General features: G+C 48.1%; 1 protein-coding gene across 18 annotated transcripts in view; it reads right to left on the bottom strand.

Annotated features, from left to right (window-relative positions):
* The window catches only part of Agap1 (ArfGAP with GTPase domain, ankyrin repeat and PH domain 1), a 467,544-nt gene that overhangs the window by 71,341 nt on the left and 377,019 nt on the right, over positions 1–19,184 (bottom strand). For 7 of the 18 annotated variants that reach the window (XM_016007105.3, XM_076549566.1, XM_016007106.3 and 4 more), the window contains one exon: positions 4,535–4,612. The exons of the other annotated variants lie outside the window; for them this stretch is intronic. In XM_016007105.3, coding sequence (XP_015862591.1) covers positions 4,535–4,612 — 78 coding nt within the window. The remainder of the gene's footprint in view (positions 1–4,534; positions 4,613–19,184) is intronic. 18 annotated transcript variants of the gene reach the window in all.

Here is a 19,184-nt window from a genome sequence, read left to right as displayed (position 1 = left end):
TCTTAACCACTGAGCCATCATCGAGACACCTTTTTGGTCTTCAGCCACACCAGCACTAGCTAGCTAGGGATCACCAGAGCATGCTGTCCCCACTTTCTTGTGGGGACATCCCTGTGATCTAAAGAGGCCACTGGCCACTGTCTTTGATGTGAACTGTAGACAAATGGTCAATATTCACAGTTTCAATCTCCAGGTCTCCCACAACCTGGGCCCCATGGGCCATGTGAGACAATGCCATACACAGCCTCAGGCTTATACGCTCATTTTTTGAGCAGTACATTTTGTAAAATGTTTCAGCGTGTCTATTTTAAAAGCCCACATTCAGTCGGCATGTAGTTTAGGCATTCTGTCTGATGGTGGAAACCACCCGTTTAAGATGTCAGCTCAAACCCACCATAGCACAAAGGTCCACTTCCCCCTCACATCTCCTCCTTTTTAAAGGAAAAGATGGATGTGACAGATGTGATGGCCAAACATATCTGCGTGTTTCCCAGTGGGATGCTGTCCACGTCTTCCTCGTTTAGGGTCCTGGGGCTCCCAGCTGCAGGCACAAGGGAGTGAGCTGTGCTGGGGGGCCCATGTCTGTCAGGGACTATCACCAGCCCCTTCTGTTAGTCCAGGTGTGCCGAGCTGCCCAGCATGGCCAGCTTCCTTTTCTCTCCATGAAGCCAACTGCGGAGCTTGGATTTCCCAATCTCTTCCTGTGATATTAATGAGAATGGACCCCACAAGCTCATGTTTGAATAGTTGGTCCCCAGTTGGTGGCACTGTTTGGGAGGGGTTAGGAGGTGTGGCATTGCTGGAGGAGGTGTGTCACTGGGGGTGGGATCTGAGGTTTCAAAAAGCCCACACCATTCCCAGTTAGCTCTTATTGCCTTTCTTTCCGCCTCATGGTTGTGTCTCAAGATATGAGCTCCCAGCTACTGCTCGAGCGCCATGCTGGCCACCATAATGGTCATGGACTGACTCACTCTGAAATTGCAAGCCCAATGACCTCTTTCTTCTATAAGCAGCAGAGCAGTTGCTAAGACAGCTGCATTAACACACTGCATGCTTGCTTCTGCCAATCAGTCTCTATACTGGCAAGTGACATTCCACGGAGTCTGTAGGTTGAATTTTAGTGATGCAATCAGGACACCACAGACCCGATTCTGCTTGAGCGGCCTGTGCCACACAGTGACAGACCCACTGCAGGTTTCCCTCTGCCTGTCTCTGGACAGATTCCAAACCCACAGAAATGGACCTTTGCAGAGAGAGGAGGACCACAGGGTCTTTTTGGACTTTGGGCCACTCCGGAGTCTGGCTGTGACAGGATGGGTGAGCTCGGCACACCAAGCAGAGCTCACTGCTCCCGATCCCTCCACCCTCTGCTACACCCCACATCAGAAGTTCTTCTCTACGTCACAGAGGCTAGGAGCTGCCAGAGAGTTCCTCTGGTCCCTCAGCTGGTGAGTCCACCTGGCTCTGGCATCTGGGGTGGGGGCAGCCTTATGTACTATGTCACCCTAACCTGGAAGCATACTGTCACAGAGGGCCTGTTTTTCCTACACAATGTCTCCTGGCTCCTAGGCACTCTCTCAGAAACATCTGCTACAGAGGCCAACAGTGGAGTGACACCTAACTCAACCTGACACCTACCCCGCTTCTGCTTGGGCTAGCAAGGAGGCTGGCTGGAGAACCACACCGCCAACAGGCCTTGGACCCTGATATGGGACTGCAGCTGGCTCTCAAGGGTCGGTCAGTAACCCTGACGGGCGAAGGAACCACCATGCTTCTTTTAGAATCCATGCCTGTCCTTCTAATAGTCCATTTCACGCAGTCGTGGCCCCGTCCACCGTCGCCCCTCCCACACGGATCTGGGAGTGGGGGTCCTGGAGCCGACAGAAGCTCAGTGCATGGTCTGTGGAACTCACCACAACCTCGACTTCCTGTGTGGAACACAGTACCTACCTGGCAGGGCACTGAGAGGATCAAATGAGACAATGTGGTCCAGGGGCCAGAAAAGCATGTGTGTCAAAGCAAAAGGCTTCAGTGAGATCACAGGGCTTCAGGCACAGCCCTGTCTGTCTCACAACCTGTGTCCCCAGGAGGGTCCCACAACTTCTGAGCCAGACTCAGGCTCCTACCAAAACTTGGGTTTATTAGTTGGTCCCCGTCCCAATTAATAAACCTAATTTTTGTGTCTAGGGAACTGAACTCTGGTGTCAACTTTATTTTTGGTATTTTCTGGGAATCCTTGAATAAATCTATAAAGTAGAGCATTTTAAGAAACACTACATTTCAAGATGGGTACCTTTCAAATTATCTAACAGAAGATAGAGTCTTTAGCACACACATTTTCATGAAGGGTAGGTTTACAGTGAGTAGTCATGTGATAACACCATACATTAAAAGCCTGGGATCATAAAGCTATTTTGATAATTTATGGAACTATATGAGTTCTGTAACAAATTATTCAAAGTTGTATGGAACGAGGCAGTACGCATACACACACCAATGAGGAATGGCCATGTTGCTCAACTGAAATAAATGTAGCCACACATGGAGCAGCTTACTGTTGCTGGAAATCAGGTAGAACCGGAAGTGTGGTCACTGCCTGCACCCCGAGCCTCATGGCTACCTGTGTCTCAACCCTACAGCTGCTGCACCCTAATCCCCATGGATACCTGTGGTACTCACTCATCTGGAGGGACCCCAAGTGTGTTGAGCTACTGAGGATTCAGGAGCGGACTTTATCTAGTCATCTTCTGCCCTCTGCCACCTCTAAGTGGCCTCCTGCTCTGAAGCTCTGGCTGCCTTGGGTACCAAGTCCCCTGTTACCTGAGCGGTGAAGACTGAGAAGCCAGGCTTCCCGGGACACCTTAAATGCACACAGTGTCAATCCAGCCCACCAATGTCTTCTGGGGGGCCCTCAACAGGTGATGAGCAGGAAGGTTTAGCCTTGAAGCTATGACTATATAAAGCTAATGTATGGCTTCTCACTACTCCCCAGTTTTGTATGCAATAACATTTAAAACCAACATCGCAACTTTCTTTAGTTTTTAAGGCAAGAAGTCATCAATAAAGCTATAACCCACACCATATAAAAGAAAGACACCCTTGATAGAGACACTGGGCAGAGAGATGATACATATCCCAAACCAAACAACCAACTAAACAAACAAAAAAACCGTGAGGGATCGAATTGACACCCTTTACGCTCAACAGAAAGAATAATTCTAACTGATGAGATGATTTCCTAAATTCCTGTTCTGTCTGCTCTGAAGGGAGATGTGGCCGGGCCAGGGTACACCTACACCTGAACCAATAACCTCTTCATGAGTGGAAACCAAACTGGGATTACAAAATGGCTCTTGAACAAGCCGCCCTGCGAGGGTGGCTTTTGCTTTGTGCATTCATTTCTGTTCAAGAGCAGGGCTTTTGGTGGTGAAGCAGGAGTAATTGTGAAGGGAAGAGAGAGAGGACGGGATATAAATCAGGAAAGGTTAATGACTGGGATGTGAAGAAGGGACTTGTTTACAGAAATAGTGTGCAATTTAAAATTTACAGGAGATTTAATGCCACTACTTGGCAATCGCTAAAATCAACAGCCCAGAAAACAGTGACATTAAGAAAAATATTACAGTTATAATCATCCCCAAATAAGTCAATTAGTGTGAGGGCACGAGCTCGCCATTACTTGACCATTTGGCTCGCACTTAAGTGAAAACGAAATCCCCCCATTATACCAAGCTCGCTGGATTGTGACCTGCTTTGCATCGCGTATTACCCGCCAGCCTCTTTTCCTATACCTGGGTGGATGGCGCTGGTTCTCCCTTGCCTGGTATCAAAATAATCCTGACCCTTGACATTTGTAATCATAAAAAAAAGGCAATTTATAATTGTGTTGTTCAAATGAAGGTGTGGGGGGGAATTCAATCTGCTATTATACAAAAGCAATGACGGCTGTCTTCGGTGAAAAAGCAACCCAAGTCAATTTGTGAACTTTGGCACCAGACGACCTTTAGAAACAAAACAATATACGGAATTTACAAGCAATAGCAGCCCATGCAAATGGCCCGGGCCTGCCTGCCTCTGGATTAGAGCTGCAGAGAGCATTATGGAGAATGCTTCCACAAAACAAATTAAGACTGTTACTTAAATGTCACGGCACACTATTGTATTTGGCTACAGATCATTACACCTGATACTAACACTTTTAAAAACTGTAATAACTTGGGAAATATTACACTGAGTGCCCACATGTATAAAGGAAAGGGGGGAAAAAGAGGAGAAAATAGGTTTCCAAAGTAATTTAAACATCACTACTCCACGACGGAAGGGAAAGGTCAAAATTTAAGTAAGCTGAAAGGAACATGAATGGTAAAATAGAACACACAAACAAAAGGATGAAAAGACCACAGGGCCGACTGCAAACACAACACGGAGCATGCGGCTGCAGGGCGGGCGGGTGCATTTCCATGTCTGCACGGGGAAGAGGGAGGGGGCGGGGGGGGCGGGAGCCGGGGCGGGCGGGCGGGCGGGGTGCGGTTACCTTCGGTGTTGGTGCTGCTGCTGCTGTATATGTTGCGCAGGCTACCAACACGGTTTAGTTTCCATGCTTTGCGTTTGGCTGCATCCCGAGAGCAGAGAGGGCAGGGGGAGAAAGAGACGACAAAAAGGAAAAGAAAACAAATGAAAAAGGGAGAAAAGAAACGTCAAAGCAGCGCGTGAAGTCACCTGAGTGCGCGGCAGCGGCAGGTGGGGAGGACCAGGGGCTCCTCCGCTGGCCCTCCACCCCCCCAGGACAGCAGAGGTGAGGAGGGTAGAGGTGAGCCAGCACCCAGGGGAGTGCTCACAAAATCAAGGATGTCCCCAGGCCCGTGTGCAGGCGCCCTTTGCTGCTTTGTCCAGGGCCAGTGCTGGCCTTGGGGCTGCTGTGGGCTGCGGTCCAGAGGCAAGCAGCGTCGGCCTGCACGTTTCAGAAGCAGGTCTTTTATAACAAGAACATCGCTGTCAACTCCTCCTCAACCCCATTTGTGAGATGAACACTGGCCTAAAGCAGAAGGGCCCTAGGACCAGGTGGGCTCCCTGACAGCAGATGCCTCCTCAAAGGCTTCACAAAGGACAGATGCCAAGTCACTTCTGGGGGAATGTTGGGGTTAGGAGTAAAATTCTGAGCCAACTGGACATAGTGCCCTACAGACATGTGATAAGACACTCCAGGGACACAGACATGCTCTCCACTCCACTTGGCCCCTTCCTTCTAATGACTACCTTGGACAGCGATATGTGCTTTTGTGTGTGTGTGTGTGTGTGTGTGTGTGTGTGTGTGTGTGTGTGTGTGTGTACACACATACACACTACAGGTACACACACCTCCCATTCACACACACCCCACACATATGTGCGTGCGTGTACACACACACACACACACCACAGACATGCACATATGCATACATGAGATACCCGAGGCTTGAAGGACAGTTTGAAGATTCCCTCAGCCCTTGCAGATACAGGTTACAGAACCTAACAAGAGTTGACAAGGTGGCTCTGGGAAGCCTCAGACAAGTAGGCAAAATATTTAGCAGGGGTGAAAGTTACCATGCTCCTGAGGAAGGGCACCATGGGCCATCTGCTTCTCAACTCCACAGCCAGGAAGAGAACCTGCTGGAAGCTTCCAGCACAGAGTGGAGCATGTGCTGGGGAAGGGTCAGCTCTGGTGCTGAGGCCTCCCTGACTCAGGAGAGGTTAACCACTTCCATTGGAGGCTGTGTTCAAGTCACTCAATTGCAGGCAGTGTGGTGTCAGGCCCTGGCTAGGACGTGTGGACGCCGGGGCTCTGATGGGCAGAGAGTGACCTTGGGAGATGTCTAGGTGAGTTCAGTTGCCTGTCACTGTCATCGGGCTTCTTTATATAGATTCATGTGAGAAACCTGAGCTGTCAAGGAAGCAAAGCTCCTTCTGAAATACACCTTATATATTCAGAATGAAAAAAGTGTAATCACGAGAGCAGACAGCTGTGAGTTCACTGCCCATTGATTTAAAATGATTAAAGCTGCTATAATTAAACACTTAAGGCTCACTTTGCAGCGTGAAGACCAAACAAATAATTTGGGAAGAAATGTAATCCCTAACCAGTAAATACCTATTAGAGCTCCTGCCTGGAGTCTTCTGCTTATTGTATGTGGACTGAAATTTATCTTTTCATGGTCGGGGGAGAAGGGTAAAGGGGTTTTGCTCATCTCTGGGTCTTTAAGGTCTTGTGTCCATACCAGGAAACACCACATCCGGGAAGGTTTGTTTAGATATCAGCCAGTACTGATGTCAACTCTGAGCAATGAAGGAAATCCAACTGCTCACAGTCTTCCAGGACAGTCAAAGGACTGGTGCTCCCCACACCCCTCAGGTTACACTGTGTTCCTACAACTGGGCACGGGCTTCATTTTTCACTAGTGCATGCTCCCAGAGTCTTGGGGCATATTTCACAAGTTCCAGAAAGAAGTGGTAACTACAAAGCTTCATGGGGAAGCGGACCTCCTTCTAGACATTTACATATAAATAGGCAGAATCCCGGCTGAGCTCTGCAGAGGGGTAAAGCTCAGCCTGGAAACCTCTTCCTGGTTGCTCTGCACTCTGCATTTTTCATGCTCTGTTCTCCCATTACGGTTAGGATGTATAACCAGGAAGTGAACATACAGCCTGGATTTCTATTAACCTATTGATGAAATAATCAATTCCAACGTATAAAATGCCATGGCTTTTTCTTCCTTGTAAACAAATGGTGGTTTTCTGGCTGATACCACGGTCCTGATGTGAGCATTTGTCTCCTGGGGCACTGATTGCTTAAGTTGTCTTGTTCAGGAGCTTTCCAACAAGAACTACCATCAGGATCCTGGGTAACGTTTCAGGGGAACAGCCACATGGTACCACACCGAGTTCCCTGATGTCTTCAGCCTGATGCGGTGGGCCAACCATCAAAGACTACCCATCAGCCCCTGGTCTCAGACCTGGAAAGAGGTGTGATGCCTAAGGCTGCCATGCTCAAAAGATGATGTTTTCTGTGCACCCCTTACTTATTCTTCCTCAGAGGGTCTGACCATGCATCCAGCCTCAGGCCACAGACATGCAACATTAGACCCCATTTGGATAATCTCTAAATAAAAATTGAGGGTTTTCAAAAACTTTTATGAACATTTTTTTTAAAACACTGGCTAACATTTAGATTTTGCTATTAATGTTACTTCTCAGAATTTCACATGTAGCTAGACAAAAGACAGCATGGTGAAAGCATGTGGTTGCACTTTTTACCCTATGGCTGTGCTTCTGGGATAAGCCCAGGTTTTCATATGGATTAGGGCAGGTAGCTAAAGACGCAAGGCAGCAGCAGCAAGGTCTCCCATGTTAGACACCTGCATGGACACGGCATCCCAGAAGACACAACGTTGGACCTAAATACACACCCTGGGTGTGGTCTCTCCCTTCTCACTTCACTTTACAAATGAACCTAAGTGTTCATTTGTAACACACAGCTTTGAGTGCGAAGGACCACGGTCGCCCTCCTAACAACAACAAAACACACACGGTCAACTCAGTCACACACGGGCTTGCTGTAGGACAGCCAAAGCAGGGGGCCCAAGAAGCAAACAAAGTTGATGGCCGAGTACTTAGGGGAGAGATTTGAATGTATCATCCCTGTATTGAATAATGAATGCCTTTCTCGTTGCGGTGGGGAAACATCCGGCAAGTGCAATGTAATGAAGGGGTTAATTTGGCTTACAGTTGGAGGGCACAGCCCATCATGGTGGGGAAGGCAGCTGGTCACCTCATATCCCGTCAGGAAGCAGAGAGAAATGGATGCTGTTGCTCAGCTCCTTTTCCCCTTTCACGCAGCCCAGGACCCCAGTCTGTGGACTGGTGTTACCCACAGTAAGGGTTACACCCTTAATTGTCTTCCTTCCTCAGTTAACGTGTCTAGAAACTCCACCACAGGGACGTGCAGCTGTCTGTCTGTCTGTCTGTCTCTAGGGTGATTCTATGTCATATCCAGTTGATGATCCGAGATCACAAGGTCCACTGGCTGCTAAGTTGTTTTCTAAGGACTGGAAGGACTAAAAATTGGAAAAGCTCCAGCTAAAAATGCAGAGACACCGTTGGTGCCCATGTGCTTCGCCAATGGTACCACTGATTTTTTTTGAAAATATGCACTTCTTAGGAGTACTAAGCTAGACAGAGAGAGCAATCCTTGGGGACTAGGAGATGCCCCCCCCCCACTGGAACCCGGGAAATCAAACCATCAGGAGGGATGAGAGTGTTGATACCCATATTTGGCTGTTTGGTCATTTCTCTCAATAGGCTCCAGGTTGGCTATGAGGTGGATGCCACCCTGTACGTTCAGATCTGTAGAAGAACGCGCCAACGCCATGCTCTGAACATGAGTGACGGGTATAACCGCCATCACAGTGTGTTTGTAAAGTGCCTGTGAGTGAAGAACCCGGGGTCTGTCTGAGCAAACGAGCTATGGCATATTACTCTTGACTCGTGGTAATCACTAACAGACAGCCTCGGTCTTTTCAAAGACAGAGGAAAGAAAAATGTGTAAATTACGGCTTTCTATGAAGAGAGAGTGACTGGAATCACTTAGCATCCACAAGTCTCGATTGTTGCACACCACCTTACTCTTGGAAGCTAGCTTTTCATATGGATTTGCATGACCTTTAGGGACTCAGAACTTCATTTTGAAGTTTCTGTTATTCTGTTTTCCTAAATAAAACAATCACTTCATTTTACCACAGCATGAAAAACAACCAGAACGCAGATTTCCAGGGCTGAGACATCTAAGCAGCTCTTTATAACCAGAAGAAAAATATTCCTTAGTCTGTTGGCATGTTCAAGCCAACAAGGTTTTACCTTAAATTCTTTCTCCATCACCGCGCCAGGAAGACAGACGTATTAATTAATGTCAACTCTGCTCTCCTTGTGACAGTTGTCTTTGTTGATTAGATAAATATTCCCCGAGCAGCTGATTAAAAAATGATGTAGCTATGAGGAGGTTAGGTCCAGGCTCGCAGGCCATGTTGGATGTTCCAGCGCACATGAATTATATCCTGGGTACACACAGAATGGCTGATGGAATGAGGTTGCTGTAGCCCTCAGAATCAATTATGAGAACTAGCAGGGGCTTTGTACCTGAGGAAGGGGCTGGGCCACTCACTTCTAACAATGTCTCATCTCAGAAGGAAATGAATAACCTTCTTGCTCATACAAGGGAGCGTAACTGACGCCTTCAGGAGAACTCACACCATCACCTCGCCAGACAGTGATTTCTTGTCCACAGTGGACACGTATAAATAAATCTAAAGATGTTACCAGCACAAATCCTATCAGTGCAGAGGACGGCACCTTTGTGCCTCAGTCTGAGGGCTGACTGTGGCACCAGGGCCTTTATGTGACGATCATCTCCCAGGAGCCTCTGCAGGCAGTGCGTGGGTGACACTGGTTTCCTGTCACTTCCAGTATAGTCTACCCTGTATCTCATGAGCTTTGGTCTGTGGCAACTATGTCCTGAGATTAAGGAGGAATCGAAAGAAATTAGGAATTTCTTTCGTCAGGCTGTGTGAGCATTCATTTGCTCAGACTGTGCAAATGTTTACTTCTTTTATAAACAAGGCAGTGACTCCCCTCACAGGATGCAACCAGAAGGTTGTTAGATTATGTGAACTCACTACTTGAGGTGTGAGGGGGCTTTATGTACTGGCTGCCTCCCAGAGAAGAAGTCCTGGTGAAACATTTCTCAAAAGGGACTTTGAAAAGATTAAACAAAATCTGAGGCCAAGCAGGTGGATGCAGCACACCCATGTTTAGGAGACGAAATACCTTCAATTCGGGCAGCATCCAGTGAGACCCAGTCACCTTCCCAACTCCAAACCACAAGCAGTGAGTTATCCCCCAGAAGGATACTACTGGAACAAGCCATCGATCCTTAATTGGAGAGTTTCAATTTAATTTCTAATAGCTAAGAACAGCTTTCTTTACCACATTTTATCTAGAGCACACTGGCTTTGGAAACTGCCAAAGGCTTTCACATCGTGGGCCGATGCAGGTACTCAGAGAAATGTCACTAAACCTGGCAGACAGAGAGAATAAAATCAATGCAAAACTCCCTTGCTTTACTAGAAAACCAGAAGCTCCCAAGAAGGGGATGGGGGGACTCTTTCTGGCCGAGAGATGTCCTGAGCTGCAGAGGGAGAGCTCAGGGGGATCTCTAGTCAACCGGACACCCTCCGTCTCATGCCAGAGTAGAAATGTGACCTGGGATAACTGTGGGATGCAAGTGTCAACAAGGATTGTCTCCAGGGTGCATTCACAATGTAGATTCTGCTGTCTGGCCCATTCTCAGATTCGAAACTCGGTGGTAGTGGTGGGGGGAAACGACGGGATGGGACAGGACGACTGAGACCGGGACCCCATGACCTCTTGGCTTCCATGCTCACCTGGGCCCATGGAAAGAGTGGAAGACAGGACCCTGGAACTGGGAAGAAGACTTTACCAAGGTTGTGCCACTGCGTACTGCAGGGCTGACACCTGGCATTCAACCTGTAACATATACTCATGCACATGTGCACACACATACCACACATACCATACACACGTACACAGAGAGCAAACAGTTCTCAGTTCACGAATGAGGGTTTACCAGTTCCCCAAACCCTACGTGGCATCGGGTCAACAGCCAAGCAATAGCAGGGCTGGAGAGTGGTCAAAGACCCCCGCCTTACTTCACTTTGCCAACGTAAGGACTATATTACCACTCCGTGGAGTCAGACAGACGGGGGCTGGGGAGGAGGTGCAGGGTGCTGGGGCCCCTCAGTGTTCCCGACTCAGAAATGAGTGAAAATGGGAAACAGTCATTCTGTCACATTCCCCCTCTGGGGGCCCTTCCCTTTCTTCTCATATTGCCTCCTCTGTCCTCCAACAAAAATATATTGCTGATTTTTTTTTCTTCTCTTAAACATAAAATCTTTTTAGACAATTCCAGGGAAAAATTGTTTTTTAATAAAACTCCAAATTGTGTTATCATATTTCAAAGCAATGACCAGTTAAGGCAACTAATCAAAGGCATAATTATTTAATGAGCACTGCTCATGCTTTTGCACAGGGCTGTAATTGAGTGGCTGTGATCACTGGACCACCAGCCTCAACGGCAGCAAACAAGGCCTTGGCATTTGATCTGCTCTTTCTGCGGCCGCGTTCCGAGGGGCGGGGTGGAACACTCCACTCTGGGGCTCCCTCCCATGTGGCATCTGAACCTGAGAAGACTTGCTATCAGATCAAGTGGAGACAGGTCCACTGTTTCCATTTGGGGCCAGCTGCAGAATCCTCCGAGACCGTTGCTGATGTGTGGCTTCAGGAGACACACGGAAGTCAGTGTGAAAAGACCAGAGAGGAAGAGAAGTCTAAACTCATTCTTCCTGCTCACAGAGACATTTATTCCTTCACACACTAACAATTTCTTCCCATAAAACTGCTTTGACCGTAACGTCAGGGCTTCTTTAGCATGCTCCTTAGTCAATGGTGAATGATTAAACAAGGTCATTACCATCGAAGGGGGGTCTGGGAGAAGTGCCGCAGTGCTGAGCCATCAAAAGAATAAAACGTCAGCTTACTTTCATTAGAAATTAAATACACCAATTTGATCCAGGCTTAACCAAGAATGCCTGGGAAGGCTACTTTACTGTTACTGCTGAAGTGAGTTGACTTCCTGTTAACAGCCAGCCTCTCCTTCCCACATTCCCTTCAGAGGGATTTATCACATTGGAAGTGCTGAGCTGAGGTAGGTAGAGACGACTTTTCAACTGAAGGTGCCGGATAAGGCAGCTACTCAAACGCCCCTTTATCATAGAGAGCATCTCTAAGGCCTTGGGCTAATTTTCTAGGTCCACCAAGGAGGGGGAGGGGAAGGAGAAGGAAGGGGAAGCAGGTAGGTGGGCCATGTCATGTTTCCTATTCTATGCTATGTACATACCATAACTTATTTCATATAGAAACATGGGATCACATATTGAAACATTTGCGATGCTGAGTTTACCCAGGCTAGTGGCCACAGACACACTTGTTTGTCTTGCAGCCAAGAAACCCAGGAGCAAGAAGCGAAGGCAGACCTCAGTCTCTTTTGCCATTCTCACACATAAAGAGCCAGGAACATTTAGAGAAAGGGCTGGTTCTCAGACGTGCAAGAAAACTACAAGGTGAGCCTGGAATATCTCATGGTGCCAGAATTTGGTGAAAAAGCATAAAAACAGAACACCCGCACCCCCCACCCCCGATAGGGCTACATTGGAAAGGTCACAGGGCCATTGTAAGGGCCCCTGACTACCACAGCTGGGATGCTTCAAGAGCCAAGTTGGGTTACAAACTAAAATATCAAATAATCGTGGTTTCCAAACATGGTAAATGACTGAATATATTAATAGTAATGAGTGAAGAAGAGATGAGTATTGTCGTGGAAGGATTACAAATAATTTCCGTAGCTCCTCTGCTCTCAGTGTAGGTTGGGCACAGTGACTTCCCTCCAAAAAGTTCATGATGGGGGTAAGGACAGAACAATTCACAGACTGGGGACTTAAGTGTGACAGCCACAGGCCCCATGAACAAGGACAACGTGGGCATCAGCAGACAGAAATCACATGGACAGTGTGGGGATGGATGGAAATGGTGCTTTATCTGAGTCCGGAGACACATCAGACTTAAAGCCCCTGAATGGTCTGAGGAAAACATGAAATAAATTCCAGTAGTGGGACCCATCAGAACCCCTCTGTGACCGACAGCTTCCCAAGGGAGTGACCGACAGACTCCCTTGTCGATGAGGTGGAGCTCATCACAAGGGAGTCTGAAAAAATGCCCCAGGCAAGAGGAGTCTAAGGCGATGGAGAAGAAGGAAGGTAATGTGGACCTGGACCAGAAGGACGCATTAGATAAGAACTAAACAAATCTCAATAAAGAATGGACTTGGAGCAGAAGGTATCAGTCCAGGTTCATCAGCTATGACAAATATCACGTTAATGAAAGGCTTAAAGGGGAAACTCTGTGTGTGTGTGTGTGTGTGTGTGTGTGTGTGTGTGTGTGTGTGTGTGTAGGAGCACATGGGATTGCTTCTGCTTCATCTTTTTTAAAAAAGAGGATATCTGTCTCACTCATTTTTCAAACAAAATCATTTTACTATAATCACACAGCTAGTTTTAAGAAGCCACTTAAACATGTGCCCATTCCTAAACTCTTGTATATCTCTACAGTTACAAAGTTTATAACTACAACTTTTTTTTCTAGAAAGTAAGATCTATTAAAATACTCTTAATGAGCATATTGGACAGGAACATGACATTTATTTCTTCCATCTACACTGATTATAAAGAACAAAATGTTGGTGGTAATGCTCCTGAATTCAGGGCTACTAATATCTATGGTTTGAAATATACACAACGTTCCATCTCCTCTACTCAATGAATTTTGCAAGCTGAAGTCAACTTGAGATCTTACGGTATATGCCGAAGTGCCACTGAACCAATGGGATGATGCTGTGGGTCTGGGTACCCGTGACACACATCTGCGCATGTGCATTCCTGGGAGGGCCTTGTGTACTCTTTCTTCTTTGCAAAGTGATTTTTACAGAGGGCTTAGGCCTGCAAGCTTCCGAGAGAAGGGAGCAGAATAAGGTCCAGAGACCTGAGGTTAGTTTCCAGATGGGAAAATGACAGATCAGCACGGTGGGCTCCATAGCATCCTCTTCCAGTAGCGCTGGCTTCCAGGGAAGAGAAGAGCGAGCAAAGAACGACAAGGAGAGAGGACAGGAAGCACAAGCATTCTGGAAGGGCTGGGGCCCCCTCTGGCAATGGCACAGGTGGCTATGGATTGACTTGGGGCTCCGTGCCCTGGACCCCTTGTCTGTGCAGGGAGACTCCATCTCACGGAGACACACCAAGAAGACCATATGGTCAGTGCCTGGGGACATGCTAATGCTTTCCTTGGCTGTGTGAGGCTCAGCCCAAGCAAGGCACAAAGAGCCACAAAATAAAAGTAATGCAAGAAATGAGAACATTGTTCAAAGAGACACACAAAGTTCACTGTGAGAACTTCTCAGTTAGCTTTTGCATTCGGGGAGCAAAGTGGAATAAGAAATGAAGCCAGCAAGTATTTTGTGCAAATCCAGCTGCTCTGGAGCCTTCAATTCTGATACTCTATGGATCCTGACCTCAGAAGTCACTAGTTTTCAAAGTGTACCTGAGATGGCACCAAATAAAACTAAAGAATGCTACAACTACATTTCTCTAATTTGGCAAAAATCAATGGTTTTCTGAGATGCTGTTCTTCAGGGTAACTCTCATCTCTGTCCATCCTGACCCATCCAACATTTAAGTGTCCTGTATTCACCTCGGAGGGACAGGTAGGGAAAAATCACCCTCAAAGGCAACAGCCTCTGGTGGAAAGAAACAGATGCAATTGTCCTTATGAAGAAATCTTACAACAACAGGCAATGGTTCTCTTGAGAAGGGGGACAGACGGGGCTGAGGAGAAGGTTCAGTCAAGTAAACATGCCTCGTGCATAAGCCAGAGGACCCGAATCTGAATTACCAGCACCCACAGAAAAACCCGGTGTGGTAGTACTTGTCTGTGGTCTCGGCCCTGGGGATGGGGTGTGGGTGTGAAGACAGAGACTGGTGTACCCTTGAAGCTCATTCGTCAGCCAACCTAGCTGAATTAGTGAGCTCTAGGTTCAAGTGAACCAACCAACCACCAACCAGCCAGCCAACCAACCAACCAACCAACCAACCAACCAACCAACCAACCAACCAAAGCTGGAAAGCAATGGAGTCAAAGTTGAATCCTGGCTGCCACATGAATACACGCACCTCCCCACATCCACTTGTTGACATTCATGAAGGTTGAGACGACACTGTCAACACACTCTTTCCATATCTCATTGGTTAAAAAAGCAGCATCTGAGGCCATGTTGGAAACACAGTTTGTCTTCCTCTCTTTCTCCCCCTCTCTCTGTAGCTACTGTTGTTCTGCAGAAGTCAGCTCCCCCTGGCACACAGCTGAGAGACTCTTCTCATTCTCTCCCATGGCCTCGGTTCATACTCCCCAAGCCTGGCTGTTTCTCATGAAATCCTCACTCCAGATTCTAGGACCAAGCAGCTATACAGCAGGGCCTCAGCATGCAAGCCTCACTTGGGATTGAGAAAGATCAGCAGGAGGAGCACGTGGGTACTTAGTGACCTGGGTGACTGTCAGAGCAATGGCATTGTCAGCTGTAAACCAGAAGCCTGGCTCAGGCTCAACCAAGGGGTGCTGGGAGATCTTCAGCAGAGCATCTATTACTGACAATGCTCTTAAGGCAGCTGTCAGTGGCTCCTGGACACCTGCCCCGTGGAACATTAACACAGAAAAACAGAATTCCATAACATGCCTTCTATATGTATATAACCCAGTTAATAGAGAGAGAATAAGTCAACCTCCACCTCTCCAGGTGTGCCTTCCTTCAGCTCTGAGCCTTCCACCTTCCCTCTCTCTTCCTGCCTTCCCTCTTCACACATCATGCCCTCCAGCAAGTCTGAGAAGCTTTGCTTCCAAGCCAAAGTGGGCACTCCACCTCTTCTCTCTGCCGTGCCTGCTGGAATGCAGGGATGGTTCCCTGCTCCTGCCCTCCGCAGTGCGCTAGGTGCAGCCAAGTAAGGGACGTCTGTGCACCGTTCACTGAATGCAGCAGGATCCTGTCTTGTGGTGGCCAGCATGGAGTAATACCACAAAATGGGTGGTTCAGAACGACATAGATCATTCATCCACTCACAGCTCTGGGGCCAGAGGTTCCAGGCACAGTGTTGCAGGCGGCTGTATCCTATGGAAGGCTCTAGAGGATGGTCAGTCAGTTCCATGCCTTTCTCCTGGCTTCTGATGGTGGCCATCCTCTTTGCCATTGTCTCATAACTGCACCATGCTCATCTATCCATCCTGCCACATAGCCCTCTCCTCACCACCTCTGTCTATAATCTTCTCTAGCATGAAAAATCACGGTGACAATGACCCTATTTCCAAGGAAGTTGTGTCCCCCGGCCCTGGGGCTAGGTGCATTTAGTCTCTGATACAAAGTTTCAACAGTCCTCTGTGATCTCCACACTCTGCCTTCCTCACTAGCAGCTCTTTGGGCTTAGGACCACTCTTGTTTCTTGTCACTCATGGCTCACCTGGATGCCTCCTCTTTAGAGAAGGTCCCCTGACCTCCTCAGGAAGCACAGCTGCACTAATCAGCACCCCCGATGTGGGCACACGCCAACACCCCACCTCTACACTTCCTAAGCTGTTGGTGTCTCCACCGTCACCCTTTGTTTTCCTCACTGAACACCTCCCCAGAGGGGACAGGAACACAGGAGGCCAGTCTTGTCATGTTCCTGGTGGTCCTGGCAGAGTGGTCACAGACCTCTCTCTACAACAGGGGCCGGGATGAACCTCTAGGAGGTGGCCTGGAGGGGATAAGCAGTGAGATGCAGCTCAAAAAAAAACTAACTAACTTTCTCCACAGCCCCCCCCCCCCAACTGATTTCTCTTTCTCTGACAGGGTCTTATGTAGCCCAGGTCTTGATTTTACTATGTAGAAGAGGCTGGTCTCGAACTCTTTAAAAAGATCATCTATTTATTGAGTGTGTGTATGCTGGGGGAAGATGCCTGGTGTCTTCCTCTATTGTTCTCTGCTTTAGTTTTTTGCAGCAAGATCTCACACTGAACTTGAAGCACACAATTTTGGCTATGTTGACTGACCAGTGATCCCCTGGGATCCACCCACCTCCATCCTCCAACAGTGGGGTAACAGGCACGTGCAGCCATGCCTGGCTTTATGTAGGTGCTGAGGATTTGAACTCGGGTCCTCTTGCTTTCAGGACAAATGCTCTTCCTCATGAATCATCTCAGCGGCCCGTGGCCTTGCTCTTGGTCCTCCTGTCTCCACATCCCGAGTTCTGGAATTACTACAGGAATGGGCCACTCCGAACACTCTTTCCCTCCCTCAGACTATCTGCTTTGCTATGGGAGTCGTCCCAGGTCTGTATTATTTTATAATTGGAAAGATAAAAATAAGAACCTAACATGTGGCTGTCCAATGATCCAGAGACGAAGACTAGCCCAGAGGGATGTGATCCTGACAGACGCTGTAAATCTACAGCTGTAAACAAACTTTGGAAGGATGCAGCAGGCAGGATGATACTGAATTGGCCTTAAGGTCCAACTTCTGACAGTAATTAGGAGCAGGATCAATTGGCTGTTGACTACTGCTAATTCACGGCTATAAAACTCCATCCACTCTTGGTGTAGGCTTACACTGGGCACCCCAAAAGGATTAAGTCATTACATACAAGTATGAGTGAAGTCAGAACACTGCTCTGCTTGCCCCGCAAACAACCCCCCCAACACACACACTAATTAAGAAAGAACAAAGGTACAGACTCTAGACAACCTCAGGCTCTCACTGCTTATCACCAGCCACCAAAGTCACATCGACCACCAACCATGATGACTGTTGTGAAACCAAGAGCATCCCTGCTACCAGCATTATCATCACTTCCACTACCACTGCTCCATGGTCACCGTCAAAGCCACTAATGACTGCAATCACTGTCATCACCACTGCCATCTCTATCGTAACATCCTCACCATCACTACCACCATCCCCACCATCACTACCGACATCTCCACCATCACTCCCACCATCCCCACCATCACTACCGCCATCTCCACCATCACTCCCACCATCCCCACCATCACTACCGCCATCCCCACCATCACTACCGCCATCCCCACCATCACTCCCGCCATCCCCACCATCACTCCCACCATCCCTACCGCCATCCCCACCATCACTACCGCCATCCCCACCATCACTCCCACCATCACTACCGCCATCCCCACCATCACTATTGCCATCCTTCCCTCATCAGCATCACTTCACCGCATGACTCCTACCACCATCACCGTATTACTGATATTAGCAACGTCATCATCACCTCCGCCACCCTCCTCCTCAGGATCACCACCATCCTCACTGTCACCACCATCACTAACTGTGCTAAACTGAGCACAGTACCAAGAACTTAGCACAGCTGCCTCTCATTCCGTCTCCACAGTGAATTGCTCTCCTATCTACCTGCACTTAATGAGGACGAGGCCGAAATCCCCACAGCTTTCCCATGGTGAAGGTGGCTCAGGGCTCAGCCAGACTCCAGAGCCTCTGGGCTCAGCTCCTCTACACTCGGATCCTCACCACTCAAGGGGCTCAGGGGATGTCTAGAGCCTCAGACAGTCCTCCCTCCCGGGTCTCGCCACACACTGTCAACAGCACAGACCTTCCTCATCTCAAATGAAGCCTCTGCCATCCACACCCGAGAAGCGCTGTGACTTGAGGCAGTGTCAGTTATTAGCTTTATTAGCCAGAGCTGATGTCCTTTCCTCCTGTCTGGGCTGGCAGTCTCTTTGAGAGGAATGAAGGTGATGGATGGTGGCAGTGATCGATCACACTAAACATCCTTGTTTTGCCTATCACAGGCCAGTTCTTCAACCTGTTAACATTGTCAGTTCCTGGGACTGAACCTGGGTGCTATCTTTGCAGGTCCAATTCCCCCACGGGGGGCTGAGATATTACAATTAGAGGAGCACACTAGAACTTGCCATGTGAGATGACTTTGAGTTTGTAGTCACCAACAAACAGTACACGTTTGTTACCGTATCTGGAAAATTGTATGTCCTGGGGAGTTTGGATGGCTTGGAAGCTATAAAGACCATCTTTTCTTAAACAGTAAAGCCTACGCCTTACCAGAGGTTCGCCTGATAAGCCAGTTACCACACACATGATCTTCAGGAACCAATAGCCCGAGACCCTGGCAGAGCCCTCACCGCGTGTCAATCAAGCTGCAGAGACACTGAAGACACATCTGAGGACAGCAGAGAAATGTCTTTGGAAGTATGAGAAACACAACTCATAGTAATTTAAAAAATTATGCCATGCTGTTTCAAATCTATACATTACAGTAAAGGTGGCAGCTTGCCCTTCCTTGGGGGGCTGCCGTCCAGGACCCGCAGGACACACTAAAATGTCAGTAGTAGCAAACTGTTTTTTCTTGTACATAAACAGAGATGCTAAAGATAAATTTATAAATCAAACA

Source organism: Peromyscus maniculatus, chromosome 13, assembly GCF_049852395.1.
Source record: "Peromyscus maniculatus bairdii isolate BWxNUB_F1_BW_parent chromosome 13, HU_Pman_BW_mat_3.1, whole genome shotgun sequence".
In the NCBI taxonomy this organism is placed as follows: Eukaryota; Metazoa; Chordata; class Mammalia; order Rodentia; family Cricetidae; genus Peromyscus; species Peromyscus maniculatus.
This window is presented reverse-complemented; position numbering and strand designations above follow the sequence as displayed.